This window comes from Oncorhynchus mykiss, chromosome 17, assembly GCF_013265735.2.
Source record: "Oncorhynchus mykiss isolate Arlee chromosome 17, USDA_OmykA_1.1, whole genome shotgun sequence".
In the NCBI taxonomy this organism is placed as follows: domain Eukaryota; kingdom Metazoa; phylum Chordata; class Actinopteri; order Salmoniformes; family Salmonidae; genus Oncorhynchus; species Oncorhynchus mykiss.
Window position 1 is genome coordinate 47,452,113 of NC_048581.1, and position 20,504 is coordinate 47,472,616.

A 20,504-nucleotide genomic window follows, 5' to 3' on the forward strand; every position below is an offset into this window, starting at 1 on the left:
AATGTCATTAGCATGAGGTTGTAAGTAACAAGAACACTTCCCAGGACATAGACATATCTGATATGGGCATAAAGCTTAAATTCTTGTTAATCTAACTGCACTGTCCAATTTACATTAGCTATTACAGTGAAAGAATACCATGCTATTGTTTGAGGAGAGTGCTACAGTTATGAACTTGAAAATGTATCAATAAAGCAATTAGGCACATTTTGGCAGACTTGATACAACATTTTGAACAGAAATGGATTCATTGGATCAGTCTAAATCTTTTTACATACACTGCTGCCATCTAGTGGCCATAATCTAAATTGTGCCAAAACTGGAATAATACATTGTGGCCTCTCGTATTTCAAACAAATGTTTTTTTCTTTGTATTATCTTTTACCAGATCTAATGTGTTATATTCTCCTACATCAATTCCACATTTACACAAACTTCAAAGTGTTTCTTTTCAAATGGTATCAAGAATATGCATATCCTTACTTCAGGTCCTGAGCTACAGGCAGTTAGATTTGGGTATGTCATTTTAGGCAAAAATTTAAAAAATTGCATGTTTCCCCCTCCTCTTTTCTCCGTCAATGCTCCATATTCAACATTTCAACAATATTTCAACAACATTTGGGACCTCAACTGAGAACTCAATTCCCTAAATGGTCACCATATGGCCCCATGATCGGTTTGCTCTTTTTCTTGAAAAATGGGAGTTTAATTTATTAGCGTTATCCAATTGGCACTTTTCAAAATGGCCTCCAAGAAATTCCACAAAGTTGTCAGTGACACTAAGTATGACCTCTTCCTTCCGTTTAAATATTCAAGAAAGGTGTTGTTTAATTAATTAAAAACTGTATTTTTTCTGCTATCTTTTACAGCAAACAATGAAGGAAAGCTGACTAACTTCCCTTCCAGGTAGAAAAGCTAGTCGGTAGGAAAGCTAGCCTTGCAGCTAAGCTCGTCAAGTCTCAGTAGCTAGCGGTGTGACACTATCTACCAAAGGAAACAAAGGGAAGAAAAATCAGTGAAGCTAGTTCTATCCCGAAGCGAAAACTTTCCTTTTGGTAAAGTCAAACGAGAGCTGATAACCCAGCGCTCTGCGGTGTAATCTTCATGGCACACCTGTGAACAGTTAAACAAAAAACAGATCAAGTCATGCTGAAGAGAGCTATAGAACTCTTCTGTGAGGAAAAGAGGTGAGAATGATCAGAGGGCAGGCGAGTAGCTCATTAGTATGACAGAAGGGAGTGTGTCCCTGTTTATCCATTAATAAATAAAAAAAGAAAAAGGTGCTGTCTGGTTTGCTTAATATAAGGAATTTGAAATGATTTATACCTGATACTTAAGTGTATTTTAGCAATTACATTGACTTATGTTACTTAATTATATTTAAAACCCAATACTTTGACTTTTTGTATTGATTGTCGTCGGGAGAAGGAGAAGAGGACCAAGGTGCAGCGTGGTAAGTATTCATAATACTTTAAATAAATACAAATACTTGAACAAAAAACAACACGATGACAAACAAACAGTTCTGCAAGGTGCAACGCACACAAAACAGAAAACAACTACCCACAACCCATAGTGGGAAAACAGGCTGTCTAAGTATGGTTCTCAATCAGAGACAACGACAGACAGCTGTCCCTGATTGAGAACCATACCCGGCCAAAAACAAAGAAATACAAAAACATAGAAAAAACAACATAGAATGCCCACCCTAGTCACACCCTGGCCTAACCAAAATAGAGAATAAAAAGCCTATCTATGGCCAGGGCGTGACACTTTTACTCAAGTAGTATTTTACTTGGTGACTTTCACTTTTACTTGAATCATTTTCTATTTCTATTTTGTTATTTTTTCCACCACTGCTGTGTATGATTGGTTCTTCGAGCTACTTAGGAGATTCTGGTGAATCCCCCTATGAGATGTCGAAACGAATAATTGAAAGATAACTGCTTAAATATCTATATTGATTCCAACTCCTCAATACTCATGGGGTAAATTGTTTCGCTCCTGCACAATGTCTTTATTGCAATGCCTTACTTATCCCAGGACGTCCTAGAAACCAGTGGCAAGTGTTACTGAGTGGACTATCCTGGCAAATGTGTGTGGAAGGAGTTTCACTAATTCATAAATGTACCTGCTCTATTGGAGCATGAACTGTAAGGGGGAAAACATCCTTAAAACGACGCAATCAGCATAACAAAGGGCACAATGTGCAACAGAGACGGAATGGTTACATTTCATACCGTAAAGGTCTTAGTAAGAGGACTTCTACTTAATCAATTTCTGTTTCATTCCCAAGTTGTCTTTGGTCCATTCTTCCACTCTTCGTATTATCAAAGATCTATACTGTTATTCTGAAGATTCTTCCTATGGTTCATCCCAACATGGTTCCTACCCCCTACAGGTTTCCACATCCTCTTTAGTATCACACTGCCGCTCTCTATTTTCCTCATGTAGTTTTATCTTCAGGAAACATATAGGCAGTTTTACCCCATATCTTTGAAGATATCCAAGTCCTTGAGGAACAATGGAGTGAGCTTTTTTTCCACATGATTGTGTTTAATGTGTCACGTTAGCGGTTAAAGTCAGTGAATGTCCTGCTGTCATGACTTTGCCCTTGCCTCTGTCAAGCCCTGGTTGTAAAAATGTAAGACAATTTTACACAAAGCTGGACCAACTATAAATCATCAAGCTGTTCATTTCCTGGTACAGTGATTTTGGCAATGGCCAAAGTGAAGAACGTATCAGTAGTCAGAGAGGAGAATGATGTCTGACCTTTGCCTGAAGTGCAGGGAGGAAGAGCAAAAGAAATGATGCCGGATGTAAATATCACCCCATCACAGCACAAGCCCACCCCACAGCTGTTAAGGTTAGGGTCAGCGTGAGGTTAGGTTTAGCTATGTGCAAGTTGCAATCTACCAGGTTATCTCACTAAACTGGCTGTCACGCCAAATACATTTTTATTTGTCACATGCATCGTAGACGACAGGTGTAGACTGACAGTAAAATGCTTACTTGTGGGCCCTTCCCAAACAATACAGAGAGAAAAATAAAAACATTTAAGAAAAATAATAGCATGAGAAATATATACACAATGAGTAATGATAACTTGGCTATGTACATGTTGATGTTGATGTGAGTGTAGCAAAATGCTTGTGCTTCTAGTTCCAACAGTGCAGTAATATCTAACAAGTAATCTAACAATTCCCCAACAACTACCAAATACACATAAATATAAAGGGGCGAATGACAATATGTACATGTACGTAAGTGTTACCCAACTTCTTAACAAGGGCCTATACATATTGGTATACTTTAGTTGCATCTGACATTCTGACACTTTAGTCCATGTGATATGTTAATGAGAATTTCAATCAGCATTCTGGCATTGATTCCTTTGACCTGTCTTTCTGACATGACTCCTCATCAGCGGCAATTTTAGCATGTGCATCTTGGTGGGGCAAACAGGAGAGCCTTGTCTGGCAGCGAAACAGTTCATTCTGACTCATTTACGGCCTTTTTAAAAAACATAGCTGATATGGTTGACTTGCTTAAACAAATGTGGTTTCTACTGACAATTGAGATGTACATACTATGGCATAAGGGGACGACAAGCGGATAAGATGCAATCTGTAATTTAGATTAAGACATTAATGAGCAAGCTAGAATGGATTAAGTCAATATAACTATTTGTTCAGCACTTTTGAAATGTTCAGCAACAGATTTCAGAGCATGGGCCATTTTTAAAGTGTTCAACCTGTACACCAAGTCAGAACCGTAGGATAAATAAAGGGGGCATATAAGGAGACAGTGAAAGCTCTTACAATATTCAATGATTACATTTATCTAAAACAGGTTATAGGTTACATGTGCTCCACCAAGTCAGAACAGTAGGTGAAATGAACAGGGTATAAATAGACCAAATGATTAGGTTGAGGCACATAGGCTACTAACAGCTCACTACACTTAGTATTACTTTCTTAGCTACAGTATACATTTCTCCCTGGCATATTACACCATTTACAGGGTAGGTTACTTTCTAAATGTAATCCGTTAGTTACTAGTTACCTGTCCAAAATTGTAATCAGTAACGTAACTTTGGGATTATCTAAACTCAGTAAAGTAATTTGAATACATTCAGTTACTTTTAGATTACTTTCCACTTAAGAGGTATTAGAAGAAGGCAAAAATATATGTTACCAATTGAAAGACATTGCAGGATAAATCAATGTTAATGTTTACATAGCTGGCCATATATGGATGTTAAATTGTACTTTATGGGTTGGGTATGTAGGATTCTACTAACCCATTGCTTCCTACTACATATGACATGATTCAATTATATCTTTACATTAAAACCCAACGTTTATTAGAATTCCAGTCATTCCAATAAATGTTATACTCCTTGATCTTCAAGAATAGGACTTGGAAATATGGAAGTATAGTTTAGCCAGATTGTTTCACCTGAGCATAACCCCAAAACTAAGGACTTATTAGCAAGTCCTACTCTGCTGTTTATGATTTTGTTGTCATGGAGGACTGATTGAGCTCATTGATTAAAATAGAAAAATAAATGCTGCGCTTATGCTTTGAGCACTACTGAAAAGTGCTATTTACATGTGTAAAATGGTTGCCATATGCTTCATTTGCTATAGGCCTATTGCTTGACTTTTTGTTGGTGACACTTTGATATTTTGATAATATGCAGCTGATTAAAGGGCAAATCCAAAGATGAAACAATAACAAAAAGGCCACTCCGCCTCTGTTTTGGTAAAAAGCTGAGGGATGAGCCTGGAGAAATGTAACCACTCTCAGATTAATAGACAGAGCTATGGATGCAAGGACCGACCGAACATGATATCAAAATTATTGTTTTAGTCATGTTATGGGGCTATACAGTGTTTGTTTACATTTACAATGTTTACAAACATTGGAGAGAAAAAAAAGTTTGGGTCCTCATGGAGTGTGACAGTTGAACTAAGCTCATGAGGCTTTTAGAAGTTATTTTCTTCAAGAATCGATCAATCAATCTATATATATATATATATATATAGTACAGTACTAGTCAAAAGTTTGGACACACCTCCTCATTCAAGGGCTTTTCTTTCTTTTTTAGTATTTTCAACATTTTCTATATACATGTAATCTGTTACTCCCCAACCCTGACCATTTATGCAGCAGCATACAATATATTTTAGGACTCACTTTGTTGTGCTGTGCTCACTTGAACAGGAAGGTGGCCTATTTGGGGTGGCAGGGTAGCCTAGTGTTTAGAGCATTGAACTAGTAACCAAAAGGTTGCAAGTTCAAATCCCCAAGCTGATAAGGTACAGACAGATCTGTTGTTCTGCCCCGGGACAGGCAGTTAACCCACTGTTCCTAGGCTGTCATTGAAAATAAGAATTTGTTCTTAAAACTGACTTGCCTAGCTAAATAAAGGTAAACAAAAAATTGACATCAAAGTCTGGCATTCTCTGGATTTATGGTGCTTTCAAGACAACTGGGAACTTGAAACAAACAAAAAAAAGAGGCCCGAGGTCCCAATTTATAATTCAGAGTTGGATGACCCTTCAAAATGTATTCCCAGTTGTCTTGAACATAACTGAAGTCAGATTTCCCAGTTCTGAGTTAATAATTGTTTTGAGCACGGCAGAAATAATGCTGGATTGACAACATGGCCAATGTTGTTTGTTTATCATTTTAAACTTGGAAAAGAGACCCTTAAACCCAGATATGGGACCACACATCCATTCAACTGAAAAGCAGGCTAGTGATTGCTTTGCAATGCTTGCAGTTAGCCACTGATTCCTTCCAAACCACTCATTGTTGAATTTGCGATTTCCAACTTATTGTGCAATGTTCATGTCCAATGGCCGTTGAGCACCAATACATTTCATCTATAATTTTGCTTCATTGTTTCTCTTAATATGACAAGGATTAAAAATATTTGCTTGCTTCTACAGGATCGGTGGGTACCCCGCGGGATGGTTGAGCTAACGTAGGCTAATGTGATTAGCATTAGCCTACGTTGTAAGTAACAATAACATTTCCCAGGACATAGACATAGCTGATATTGACAGAAAGCTTACATTCTTGTTAATCTAACTGCACTGTCCAATTTACAGTGAAATAATACCATGCTATTGTTTGAGGAGAGTGCACAGTTATGAACTTAAAACTGTATTAATAAACCAATTAGGCACATTTGGGCAGTCTTGATGCAACAGTTTGAACAGAAATGCAATGGTTCATTGGATCAGTCTAAAACTGTGCACATACACTGCTGCCATCTAGTGGCCAAAATCTAAATTGTGCTTGGGCTGGAATAATAGATTGTGGTCTTTTTTTTCATTTCAAAGATGATGGTACAAAAAAACGCATGTTTTTTCTTTGTATTATCTTTTACCAGATCTAATGTGATAAATTGTCCTACATTAACTTAACATTTCCACAAACTTCAAAGTGTTTCCTTTCAAATCGTACCAAGACTATGCATATCCTTGCTTCAGGTCCACGCAGTTAGATTTGGGTATGTTATTTTAGGTGAAAAGGGGCGGATTCTTAACTTCTCTGGGACTGGGGGACAGTATTGAGAAGCTTGGATAAAAAGGCGCCCAGAGTAAACTGCCTGCTACGCAGGCCTAAAAGCTAGACTATGCATATAATTAGTATATGTTGATAGAAAACACTCTGAAGTTTCTAAAACTGTTTGTATGATGTCTGTGAGTATAACAGAACTCATATGGCAGGCAAAAACCTGAGAAAAAATACAACCAGGAAGTGGGAAATCTGAGGTTTGTAGTTTTTCAAGTCATTGCCTATCGAATATACAGTGTCTATGGGGTCACTCTCCCGTGAGAGTTAGCTGCGATCCATTGACAAAGGAATTCTGTAGTTGAAACATTATTGAAGATTTATGATAAAAACATCCTAAAGATTGATTCTATACTTCATTTGACATGTTTCTACGAACTGTAATATGACTTTTCGTCTGAACTTTCGCCTGGACAAAAAGGAGATATTTGGACATAAATGATGGACTTTATCGAACAATACCAACATTTATTGTGGAACTGGGATTCCTGGGAGCGCATTCTGATGAAGATCATCAAAGGTAAGTGAATATTTATAATGTTATTTCTGACTTCTGTTAACTCCACAACATGGAGGGTATCTGCATGGCTTGTTTTTGTGTCTGAGCGCCGTACTCAGATTATTACATGGTGTGCATTTTCCGTAAAGTTACAAAAAAAATCTGACACAGCGGTTGCATTAAGGAGAAGTGGATCAATAATTCCATGATTAACACTTGTATCTTTTAGCAATGTTTATTATGAGTATTTCTGTAAATTGATGTGGCTCTCTGCAAAATCACCGGATGTTTGGGAACTACTGAACATAACGCGTCAATGTAAACTGAGAATTTTGGATATAAATATGAACTTTATCGAACAAAACATACATGTATTGTGTAACATGAAGTCCTATGAGTGTCAACTGATGAAGATCATCAAAGGTTAGTAATTCATTTGATCTCTATTTCTGCTTTTTGTGACTCATCTCTTTGGCTGGAAAAAATAGCTGTGTTTTTTTGTGACTAGGTGCTGACCTAACATAATCGTTTGATGTGCTTTCGTCGTAAAGCCTTTTTGAAATCGGACACTGTGGCTGGATTTACAACAATTTTATCTTTAAAATGGTGTAAAATACTTGTTTTTTGAGGAATTGTAATTATGGGATTTCTGTTCTCACCACCACAGAAAGCACTGAGCAAGGCTGAAACACCTACATTTTGGAGCTGCCTTACTCAAGAAAGCAAAAAAGAGACCATGTCTGTATGGAGGGTTTATTAACTAAAATACTTTTAATATATTTTTTACATTGTTTGCAAACTGATATGTAACATGTATTAATGCCAAAATAACATGCAAAAAATATCAGTCATGAGAATATTTTACATTTCATGAAATCTGGAAACTTTAGTCAGTTTTTATAGCATGGCAGGATGTTCGCAAAGCACAAAGGGCAGCACTCTGTCATGAGATTCCTGCACTTAACACCCCCCCCCCCACACACACACACACTATTCTGTCTCACCAGCTCTCTAGGGTCTTAAATGTACTCCAACCCACTCACCACAAATATGTTGACTGGACTGGTAGGGAGTGCAGCTTCAGGGGTTGGCTGAATTCTTAATGCAGCTGCCAATAGAATAGCCTTCCGGCCAAATCAGTCGAGCTTGATGTCAAGTTAAAATATGACAAGTATTGCCTTGGGGCTGAAGTCAACTATAATGATGATGTGTTGTAATTATGACAGTATTTCTTTGTCAGCACCACCGGGAAAGGCAAGGAGTCAGCTAGGCCTACGTTGAGGAGATAAGACTGCCCCTGCACTTTCAAGTAAACCTCAGCTGTGGGGTAATATTTTTCGTCACCATGTCTTGCAAAAGGGTATTTCTCACCCTGGTCAATGCACTTGGGCATTGGCACAACACACATCTGGGCTATAGCATTGTTCCACATGGGCTTAGTATGACCTTCCTGACCATACTGGTAACAAATGGGAACTCTGCCTGGGGTCTAGAGGCCATGACTAAATTGATGGTCCTTTAGGAGTGATAGGCTGGAAGGACGGTGTTTGTTGTCTCCTGGGTTATTTGGCTGCTTGCCACTTGGCATTACCCCAGGGTTGGGCTCGGTGTTGGGCAGACACAAAGGTGTCGGCATGGGCAGCAGCTTCAGCAGTGGTTGCCGGGTCATGTTCCCTGACTCACACTTGCAGGTGCGGCACAAGCTTGCGGAGGAACTGCACGAGGATGATAGTCCCTCCTACTTGTTAGCGGCTTGCACCCACTTCCTATAAAGGCCCTTCAAACGGACATAGAGCTCCAAAGGCATATCCTCTGGCTCTATCTCCAAGGAGTGGAAACAATATCTGTAAGTCTCTAGGTTGATACTGTACTTTGCTAGGATTGCCTTCTAAACCTTTGCTTAGACTAGAGACTCAGTAAAATCCATGTGAACATAAGCACTCCTAGCCATACCAGTAAGCAATTGGACCTATCTGATTTCCCAGCAGCTTTTGGCCACCGACATATTAACACAATCCTAAAAGTGGTTGGATAATGTTCAAATGTCATCATGGCCATTAAACTGCTCCAACTTGGGCTTTTGGACCCAAAATGGACCTGGATTAGTGTCAGAGGGGGAAGGATATGGGTGAAGGTCATCGGGGTCCAGACGGTTGCCGTGGAGGGAGCCTGCAGCTCCTAGGCCAGTGTCCCTGCCATTGGCCTCGGAAGAGCCACCTAGGGCATGGTCAGGGACAGGGGTCGTCCTGGTTTCGACCTCATGCTGCAGCAGCCTGAATTGATGCTGCATCGCTTTTCACTTTTGCTCATGTTGTTTGGCCTCCCGATCCAGCCTGATGTCGCGCGACAACTGCATCTCAAGGCCCCTCTTGAACAGGAGGGAAAACCCATAACCAACAATGCAGTTTTAAGAAGAAAAAAATGTGTTAAGAAGGTATTTACTCAAATAAACTGAATTAAAAGATAAATAATAATAATTAAGGAGCAACAAAAAAATAACAGTAGCGAGGCTATATACAGGGGGTACCGGTACAAAGTCAATGTGCGGAGGCACCGGTTAGTCAAGGTAATTGAGGTAATACAGTTCAAGTCGGAAGTTTACATACACCTTAACCAAATACATTTATACTCAGTTTTTCACAATTCCTTACATTTAATCCTAGTAAAAAGTCCCTGTCGTAGGTCAGTTAGGATCACCAATTTATTTTAAAGAATGTGAAATGTCAGAATAATCATCACATTCCCAGTGGGTCAGAAGTTTTCATGCACTCAATTAGTATTTGGTAGCATTGCTCCAAAAAGTATGATTTTTGTCCCCATGTGCAGTTGCAAACCGCAGTCTGGCTTTTTTATGACGGATTTGGAGCAGTGGCTTCTTCCTTGCTGAGCGGCCTTTCAGGTTATGTCGATATAGGACTCCTTTTTACTGTGGATATAGAAACTTCCGTACCCGTTTCCTCCAGCATCTTCACAAGGTCCTTTGCTGTTGTTCTGGGATTGATTTGCACTTTTCATATGTTCATCTCTAGGAGACAGAACGCGTATGGCGGCTGCGTGGTCCCATGGTGTTTATACTTGCGTACTATTGTTTGTACAGATTAACATGGTACCGTCAGGCGTTTGGAAATTGCTCCCAAGGATGAACCAGACTTGTGGAGGTCTACAATTATTTTTCTGAGGTCTTGGCTGATTTCTTTAGATTTTCCCAAGATGTAAAGCAAAGAGGCACTGAGTTTGAAGGTAGGCCTTGAAATACATCCACAGGTACACCTCCAATTGACTCAAATTATGTCAATTAGCCTATCAGATGCTTCTAAAGCCATGACATAATTTTCTGAAATTTTCAATGGGAGTGGGGGTGACAATGCAAATAGTTTGGGTAGCCATTTGATTAACTGTTCAGGAGTCTTACGTCTTGAGGGTAGATGTGCCAGTTCGTCTTGTTTGTTTTCCAAGTAAACCAGCGTTTTTCCCGTTCTCCTGCTTTTTGCTATTCTCCTTTTTCTAGTCCTCCTGGTTTTGACCCTTGCATGTTTCTGAATGCTGTACCCACCTGCCTGACCTTTCTGCCTGCCTTGAATACGAGCCTGTCTGCCACTCTGTACCTTCTGGACTCTGATCTGGTTTTGACCATTTGCCTGTCCACGACCATTCTCTTGCCTACTCCTTTTGGATTAATAAACATTGTAAGACTCCAACCATCTGCCTCCTGTGTCTGCATCTGGGTCTCACCTTGTGTCATGATAGTAGAAGCTGTTAAGCAGCCTTTTGGACCTAGATTTGGCGCTCCGGTACCACTTGCCATGTGGTAGTAGAGAGAACAGTCTATGACTAGGGTGGCTGGAGTCTTTGACAATTTTAGGGCCTTCCTCTGACACCGCCTGGTATAGAGGTTCTGGATGGCAGTAAGCTTGGCCCCAGTGATTTACTGGACCGTTCGCACTACCCTCTGTAGTGCCTTGCGGTCGGAGGCCGAGCAGTTGCCATACCAGGCAGTGATGCAACCAGTCTGGATGCTCTCGATGGTGCAGCTGTAGAACATTTTGAGGATCTGAGGACCCATCTTTTCAGTCTCCTGAGGGGGAATAGGTTTTGTCATGCCCTCTTCACGACTGTCTTGGTGTGCTTGGACCATGTTAGTTTGTTGTTGATGTGTACACCAAGGAACATGAAGCTCTCAACCTGCTCCACTGCAGCCCTGTCGATGAGAATGGGGGTGTACCTTTTGCAGCTGTAATCGCAGCAAAAGTATTTCTAACATGTATTGACTCAGTAGGGTGAATACTTCATTTCTCATTACTTTTTAAGAATGTTAGATTTTTTCCCACTTTGAGTATTTTGTGTAGCTCGACAAGTGAATCCATTGTAATCCCACTTTGTAAAACAATAAATTGTGATGAAATCCAAGTGCGGTGAATACTTATGCTACCCACTGCACATGAAGTGCTTTTATTACAAAACAGTAAAACAGATATGTATGAAAAAAACTTCAAATAAAAGGTGACATTCTGTACTGTTATCTCATATGAAACATTTGATCTCAAATGCAAAATGATGGTGTATAGTCAGATTTGAGCTTCACTGTTCAAATAAAGATGCAGGGGAGTGTATGTGAGTTTACTGCCGAACAGTGTTTGTCCCTTCAACAGTTAAAGAAAGCGGTTTACACTGAAACAAGTTATTAATCCTTTAGTGCTTTTCTGGCACATCGTTTATAAGTTGAACACAGGCAGAAAGTCTAGTAATCAAATTAGTGAACATGCATTTTCTTTCCCCAGACTTTTGATATAATTAACTACAAGGTACCTTGTCAATTGCATTTTACAGGGATTTTAATTCCACCTCCATGGCGGTTCCCGGAATCATTTGGCACCCTGTACGCTCCTTCGCTTTCACTTTGTATAATGACAAAGTAATTAAAACCTCACTCCCATTCTTGCCAAATATGAGAGTGGCCACAATATTTCACAAACAGCATTGCCTATACATTGTTATTATAACCATAATATTTGATGGCTTTTGTTTGTGGGTCAATGCATTACATATCCAGGGACCAGACACCTTATTTGTCGTTTCTCTGTTGATTCATGAAAGTGATTCCTCACAAAACCTGCTGAAATGGAGCTACTACAGAGCCAACAGACCTTCCAATTATGTGTCTGCTCACCCCCTGCTTTGCAAGCCAATGCAACAAATGTGTGTGTGTCTGGGGGCTGATTCATTGAGTCTGATCAGAATTGAGAGCTAGGCCCAAGTTCAAGCTGTTTCCTCAGCGTTCGGATACACAGTGGAGTAGTGCTGGCTCGCTGTGTACTAACAGATTGTCTCAGAGTGTCCTCTGCGCGTCCCCAGGCGATGATTCTGTCGACATGTGGAGCCATCTTACTCTCCTGTAAACTGTGTTCCCACAGTACTCCGTTCCTCACCGTTATTTCTTCATTCAGATCAGGTTTTCCAACCTATATAGTGGCCATCTGGTGGGGAGTTGTTGAGCGGCTTTCAAGGTTATTATAGTTTAGCATTTTTTTTATTCGTTTTTATTTCTATTAGTTTTAAGCTTTTTATTTGAAATTCTATTTAGTTTCAGTTATTTTTCATATCTGTTACAAAAATATAAATGCCAACATTTTAGGAGTGACAGTTCATATAAGGAAATCAGACAATTGAAATGAATTCATTAGGCCCTAATCTATGGACTTCACATGACTGGGAAATCAGATACGCATCTGATGGTCACAGATGCCTTAAGAAAAGGTAGGAGCGTGGATCAGAAAACCAATCAGTATCTGGTGTGACCATCATTTGTCTCATGCAGTGCGACACCTCCGTCGCACAGTTTTGATCAGGCTGTTGATTGTGGCCTGTTGAGTGTTGTCCCACTCCTCTTCAATGGCTGTGCAAAGTTGCTGGATATGGGAGGGAACTGGAACACGCTGTCATACACTTAGATCCAGAGCATCCCAAACATGCTCAATGGGTGACATGTCTGGTGAGTAAGCAGAACTGGGACATTTTCAACTTACAGGAATTGTGTACAGATCCTTGCAATATGGGGACGTGCATTATCATGCTGAAACATGAGGTAATGGAGGCGGGTGAATGGCACAACAATGGGCCTCAGGATCTCATCACAGTATCTCTGTGTATTCAAGTTGCCATCGATAAGATTCAATTGTGTTCGTTGTGGCTCGGGTGATTGTTGTCCTTGATGACCTTGATGATCTTTTTTGCCTTCCTGTGACATCGGGTGCTATAGGTGTCATGGGGGGCAGGTAGTTTGCCCCTGGTGATGCGTTGTGCAGACCGCACCACCCTCTGTAGAGCCTTGCGGTTTCCATACCTGGTGGTGCTACAGCCCGACAGGATGCTCTCAACCCGATTGTGGATCTGTAAAAGTTCATTAGGTTTTTGGGCGACAAGCCACATTTCTTCAGCTTTTGAAGGCTGAAGAAGCGCTGTTGCACCTTCTTCACCACGGATAGCGTGGTGGCACTTTAATTGGGAAGGACGTGCTTGTGGTAATGGCTGGAGCAGAATAAGTGGAATGTGGTGACCTAGTCAAATCATGGTATTTTTCGCAGTTCTGATTGCAACTGCTCTATTTCGGGCTCTGATATCCTCTGGGACTTTACAGTCGTATCAAGCATGTTCAACAATATTTTGCTGTGTCGCAATTCACTTCTCCCAAGTGAAAACACAACAAGCTCCAGAATTAATATCTTCTCATATTGCCAGTAATGAAGAATTTAATCCTTAGTCAAATCAAATGTAAGACCATTCACACCTTTTTTAATCAAATCATTAATACAAGATGATTGCCATAACTCTAAAATATCTATTGCTTGCATATTCTCCAACATGCATGTGTTTGTTATACAGTGCCTTCGGAAAGTATTCAGACCCCTTGACTTTTTCCCCACATTTTGTTACGCTACAGCTTTATTCTAAAATGTATTAAAAAAAAAATCCTCATCAATCTACACACAATACCCCATAATGAAAAAAACAGCGTAAATATCACATTTAACATAAGTATTCAGACCCTTTACTCAGTACTTACTTACTCGGCACCCTTGGCAGCCATTACAGCCTTGAGTCGCTACAAGTTTGGCACACCTGTATTTGGGGAGATTCTCCATTCTTCTCTGGAGATCCTCTCAAGCTCTGTCAGGTTGGATGGGGAGCGTCATTGCACAGCTATTTTCAGGTCTCTCCAGAGATGTACGATCAAGTTTTGATCAGGTTCAACTCCGGGCTCTGGCTGGGCCACTCAAGGACATTCAGAAACTCTTCCCAAAGCCACTCCTGCGTTGCCTTGGCCGAGTGCTTAGGGTGTTCGTTGTCCGTAGCTTATGCCTGCCCTTCTGTTGGAAGGTGAATCGTCGCCTCAGTCTAAGGTAGAGGTCGACCGCTTATGATTTTTCAACGCCGATACCGATACCAATTTTTGGAGGACCAAAAAAAAGCCGATACCAATTAATTGTTTTTTATATATATATTTTTATATATATATTTGTAAAAATGACAATTACAACAATACTGAATGAACACTGTTTTTACAATATATATAATACATCAATAAAATCAATTTAGTCTCAAATAAATAATGAAACATGTTCAATTTGGTTTAAATAATGCAAAAACAAAGTGGTGGAGAAGAAAGTAAAAGTGAAATATGTGCCATGTAAAAAAGCTAATGTTTAAGTTCCTTGCTCAGAACATATGAAAGCTGGTGGTTCCTGTTAACACTTCTGTATTTCATATACCTTTGACTATTGGATGTTCTAATAGGCACTTTAGTATTGCCAGCCTAATCTCGGGAGTTGATAGGCTTGAAGTCAAAAACAGCGAAGAGCTGCTGGCAAATGCAGGAAAGTGCTGTTTGAATGAATGCTTACGAGCCTGCTGCTGCCTACTACCCCTCAGTCAGACTGCTCTATCAAATCATAGACTTAATTATAATATAATAACACACATAGGTCATTAATATGGTCAAATCCGGAAAATATCATTTCGAAAACAAAACGTTTATTCTTTCAGTGAAATACGGAACCGTTCCGTATTTTATCTAACGGTTGTCATCCCTAAGTCTAAATATCGCTGTTACATTGCACAATCGTCAATGTTATGTCATAATTATGTACAATTCTGGCAAATTAATTACGGTCTTTGTTAGGAAGAAATGGTCTTCACACAGTTCGCAACGAGCCAGGCGGCCCAAACTGCTGCATATACCCTGACTCTGCTTGCACAGAAAGCAAGAGAAGTGACACAATTTCCCTAGTTAAAAAAAAAAAATGTTAGTAGGCAATATTAACTAAATAAGCAGGTTTAAAAATATACACTTGTGTATTGATTTTAAGAAAGGCATTGATGTTTATGGTTAGGTACACATTGGTGCAATAACAGTGCTTTTTCCGCGAATGCGCTTGTTAAATCACCCGTTTGGCGAAGTAGGCTGTGATTAAATGATAAATTAACAGGCACCGCATCTATTATATGCAACGCAGGACAAGCTAGATATATCATCAACCATGTGTAGTTAACTAGTGATTATGTTAAGATTGATTTGTTTTTTTACAGGATAAGTTTAATGCTATCTAACACCTTACCATGGCTCCTTGCTGCACTCGCATAACAGGTAGTCAGCCTGCCACGCAGTCTGCAATGTAATCGGTGGCCAAAAATGCAGATTACCGATTGTTATGAAAATTTTAAATCGGCCCTAATTAATCGGTCATTCTGATTAATCGGTCGACCTCTAGTCTAAGGTCCTGAGTTCTCTGAAGCAGGTTTTCATCAAGGATCTCTTTACTTTGCTCAATCCATCTCTGCCTCGATCCCGACTATTCTCCTAGGCCCTGCTGCTGAAAAACATCCACACTGCATGACGCTGCCACCACCATGCTTCACCGTAGGAATGGTGCCAGGTTTCCTCCAGACGTGACGCTTGGCATTCAGGCCGAAGAGTTCAATCTCAGTTTTATCAGAGCAGAGAATCTTGTCTCTCATGGACTGAAATTCTTTAGGTGCCTTTTGGCAAACTCCATGCGGGCTGTTGGGTGCCTTTTAGTGAGGAGTGGATCCCATCTGGTCATTCTACCATAAAGGCCTGATTGGTTGTGCTGCAGAGATGGTTGTCCTTCTGGAAGGTTCTCCCATCTCCACAGAGGAACTCTAGAGCTCTGCCAGAGTGACCATCGGGTTCTTGGTCACCTCTCCGACCAAGACCCTTCTCCACAGATTGCTCATTTTGGCCGAGTGGCCAGCTCTAGGAAGAGTCTTGGTGGTTCCAAACTTCTTCCATTTAATAATGATGTAAGCCACTGTGTTCTTGGGGACCTTTAATGCTGCAGCAATTTTTTGGTACCCTTCCCAGATCTGTGCCTCGACACAATCCTGTCTCAGAGCTCTACGGACAATTCCTTCGACCTCATGGCTTGGTCTTTGCTCTGACATGCACTGTCAACTGTGTGACCTTATATAGACAGGTGTGTGCCTTTCTAAATCATGTCCAATCAATTGAATTTACCACAGGTGGACTCCAATAAAGTTGTAGAAACATATCAAGGATGATAAATGGAAAAGATACACCTAGCTACCAAATGTAGCTAGCTAGTTTAGCATAATCAAACACCCGGCTCAAACAGGGATGCTTTGTTAGCTAGCTGACAAGTGCTATCCAACACTGGAACTCTTCCAAGTGAAGATAAGCTTTTGGTTTGATTGATTTATTGCCACCGGTGTAACTACTAAACTACTTGCTGTAAACAGTACTGCATGATTGTAGCAGGTTTACTAACACATTAGTTATAGTAGCTATGTTGACTATGACATTAGTTAATGTGGTGAAAACGATGTAGAATGTGTGTAGTTGTTAGTAGTTGTTAGTGGTTATCGTATGAATGCTTGGCTTGAAAAGGTTCTCCCCCTGACCACAGACAGTGGTTCTGTTGTGCACTGAAGTCCACAAGCGAAGGAAAAAGGGGAAAGGGGAAGAGAGCATAGATGCGAGAAGGAATTATACAACGAGCAAAGTAATAAAGCTGTTAGTGTGGCTGCTATGAAAGTGAACTGTTTGCAGGTGATCGGGGTGGATTCATTCCACCGATTCTGTTGAAAAACATTTCCTAAATCTAAGCAAATGATAAACATACCTGAATTTGTCCTGTAGATACTGTAGTTTACAACTGTTTGGACTATTGATTACACCCTAGATCAGCTAGATACAGGCAAGAGTGTACAAGGCGGTATTGAATGTATCACTGTCTGTTACCTTGGTTACTCCAATTGTTCTCTCGATCTGTGCACCTACGTTGTAAACTTTCATTTGTAGGCTAGGTTGTAGCTACCTCATGATGGGCATAGGGAAAATGTGTGTATAATGTAGTAGGCTAATTCTATCGATGTTACATTGAGCTGGGTGAATGGAATATGAATGACAGTCGCCCCATATATGCTGTAATAGAAATAAGACCATGCTCATAAAAATAAAATTGTGCTCCCTAATCTTAAACGACACTGACCAACACTGCAGTTAGGTTAGTATTGTAGAGTAACTACAAAGTTGTTGTCCATTCTCAGTTCTCTCCCATCACAGCCACCAAACTCTGTAACTGGTGAAATCCCTGAGCGGTTTCCTTCCTTTCCGGCAACTGAGTTAGGAAGGATGCCTGTATCTTTGTAGTGACTGGGTGTATTGATACACCCTCCAAAGTGTAATGCATAACTTCACCATGCCCAAAGGGACATTCAATGTCTGCTTAATTTTTTTTTTTTTACCCATCTATCAATAGGTGCCCTTCTTTGCGAGGCATTGCAAAACCTCCCTGGTTTTTGTGGTCGAATCTGTGTTTGACATTCACTCCTTGACCGAGGGACCTTGTGTGGGGTACAGATATCAGGTAGTCATTCAAAAATCCTGTTAACACTATTAAACACACCCTGAAGAAGGCACAGTGATGCCGAAACGTTGGTGATTCACCCAATAAATTACTGGGAGTTTATATATGGAGTGTGTGACTCTATTTTTTATAGTTTATTCGCCATTAGTACACACCTCCAAACAAAATATTTTTCTGGGTGTGCGCCAGCTCATGGTTTTTAAACACTATTATTGCAGAGTGAGTCCATACAACTTATTATGTGACTTGTTAAGCAAATATTTATACTGCAATAAAGTATAAAGTAAAACACCCTGCTGGTAGCTAATGTTAGCTAGCCCATAGATCTAGCCTAGATCGGTATCTAAATAGCTAGTCAACCTAGATTTGTGTCTGACAGTAGGTATAAAACTATTTTCATACAATACTATCTAATAACCTCTAGTTCGCTAATATCACAACAATATAAGGAAAATATTTAAGAAATGTACATTAATATTTAGCATTTATGTTCTACACTATACAAAGGATCACTCGTAGCTAACTTAGCAACCTCTTCTCAGCAAGTAGACTGCACTGGAGAGCACAGGAGGTTGGTGGCACCTTAATTGGGGAGGACGTGGTTGTGGTAACGGCTGGAGCAGAATAAGTGGAATGGTATCAAATACATCAAACACATTGTTTCCATGTGTTTGATGCCATTCCATTGATGCCGTTCCGGCCATTATAATGAGCCGTCCTCTCCTAAGCAGCCTCCACTGGTGGAGAGAGAGTGGAGAGCGCACGCACACATCTGATGTCATCATAGAGCGACAGATATGTATTTAGCCTTTTTTTTTTTTTTTTACATCTGTAATTGCCATTTCTTGAGACCTACAGCTACAAATGAAAGAAAAGGGTTAGCTAACATAGCTAGTAGCCTAATTGACCGTATTTTATCCTGAAATAATTTGAGGTGGTCCCAACGTCATCCTCACATTTTTATAGGTTATGGTTTAATGTAAATAGCCTACACATAGAAAGGAAAAAGTAGCTTGATCAAAGGGGCAATCTGCAGTTGCTACATCCAGGGTTTGGCTTATAAATGATTAATATATACCCATTGATTCTTTACGAATATAACATGTCACTGAATTGTGATATCCGTCATATCTTGTGCATATCTTTTTTGTCAATAATGAATCTGAATGTGAACTGGGCTTTGCTTGTCATGTCAGGAATTTTGTGTCACTTTACAACGACATATGTCACTGTTATGTTATGTTCGTTATAGGGAAGGGATGTAATGGTTTAACTGAAGAGAAACAGGTAATGATGCATTTTCCAGCACAGATTCGGTGTTATTACATAGAAATGATCTTCTCTGTTTCCAGATAACAACCATGGGCTGGTTGGGATATCAGGAAAGGATTGGGGGAAACAACAGGGCAACTATTTATGTTAACTAATGGTAATTACTAGGTGATTGCGGAGTAAATACATCTTATTACCGAGCTAGAATGTAAAGCGGTAGCCACATCTCTCTCATGTAAATGAGAGATTAAGCAAACAATTTATTTGGGAAATATTCCGTCTTTGCTATTTTCATTAGCATGCTGAGGATTTCAAATTGTATTGGATTTATTTTTTATCTGTTAAAACATTGAATACATGTGGTTTAGTGTATTTAGCACATTAAGTATGTTTAGTTCGTTTAACGTTATGTGTGATTTGGTTTATGTTGATACAACAATTCAAAGTTAATACACAAAGTAACCAAAAACCTGATCTAATTTGCATATTCATAATGAGTTTGCAGCACATCCGCAGCAAATAGTAGAATGTTTGCCACAAGTTTCCCAGAATTGTTAGACAGAAGTTCACAAGTCGATGTAAATTTACTGCAAAAGTTTGCCTCAAAACTCATTTGCAAATTTGCAGCAAATTAGCCAAAAATGTACAATAACTGTTTGCCAATTGCCTGTTGTTTTTTTTCTCGGTAAGAGAGCTTTAAAAATGTATTGAAAATTATTGCATACAAAAAAAACGTACACTCACCTAGCAGAAAAACTTTATCTTAAAAATTACATTTCACTTCAGTGAATCAAAATACAGTATGTACAACAGTAAACTGACACCTGGTGGCTTTTCTTTGATTCAAAACGAACTCTCTATCTCACCATCGATGATGACTTTTCCATTTTCTTCTACTTCCTTTGACCCAGCCTTGATGGCAAGTTCGTTCTCAATTTCCTTGTTACCCAATGGAACATTGTTGATTTTGGCAAAGCTCTGGCTGATGTCCATAAAGGTCTTGTTTTTGGTCTCAGGCAGAATAAAGTAGAGGTACACAGCACCCAGCACACACACCACCAGGAACACCAGGAAGGCATAGGTCTGCAGGGACTCCTGTGGAGACACACACACACACACACACACACCAAAATGTTTTAAAAAGGTATACTCAGCAATATGACATCATCGACTTCTCGTTTACAGATGTCAACAACAACACATTTCAAATCTGCCCAGACTTTCCACACCTACAAACA

At 39.8% G+C, this 20,504-nt stretch overlaps 1 protein-coding gene across 1 annotated transcript in view; it reads right to left on the bottom strand.

The window, feature by feature from the left end:
• Nucleotides 1–20,011: 20,011 nt before the first annotated feature.
• Nucleotides 20,012–20,504, bottom strand: part of slc2a9l2 (solute carrier family 2 member 9, like 2) — a 224,003-nt gene continuing 223,510 nt past the window's right edge. The window contains exon 13 of the mRNA XM_021568636.2: nucleotides 20,012–20,361. Within this exon, the coding sequence (XP_021424311.1) occupies nucleotides 20,110–20,361 (252 nt within the window). The 3' untranslated portion in view covers nucleotides 20,012–20,109. The remainder of the gene's footprint in view (nucleotides 20,362–20,504) is intronic.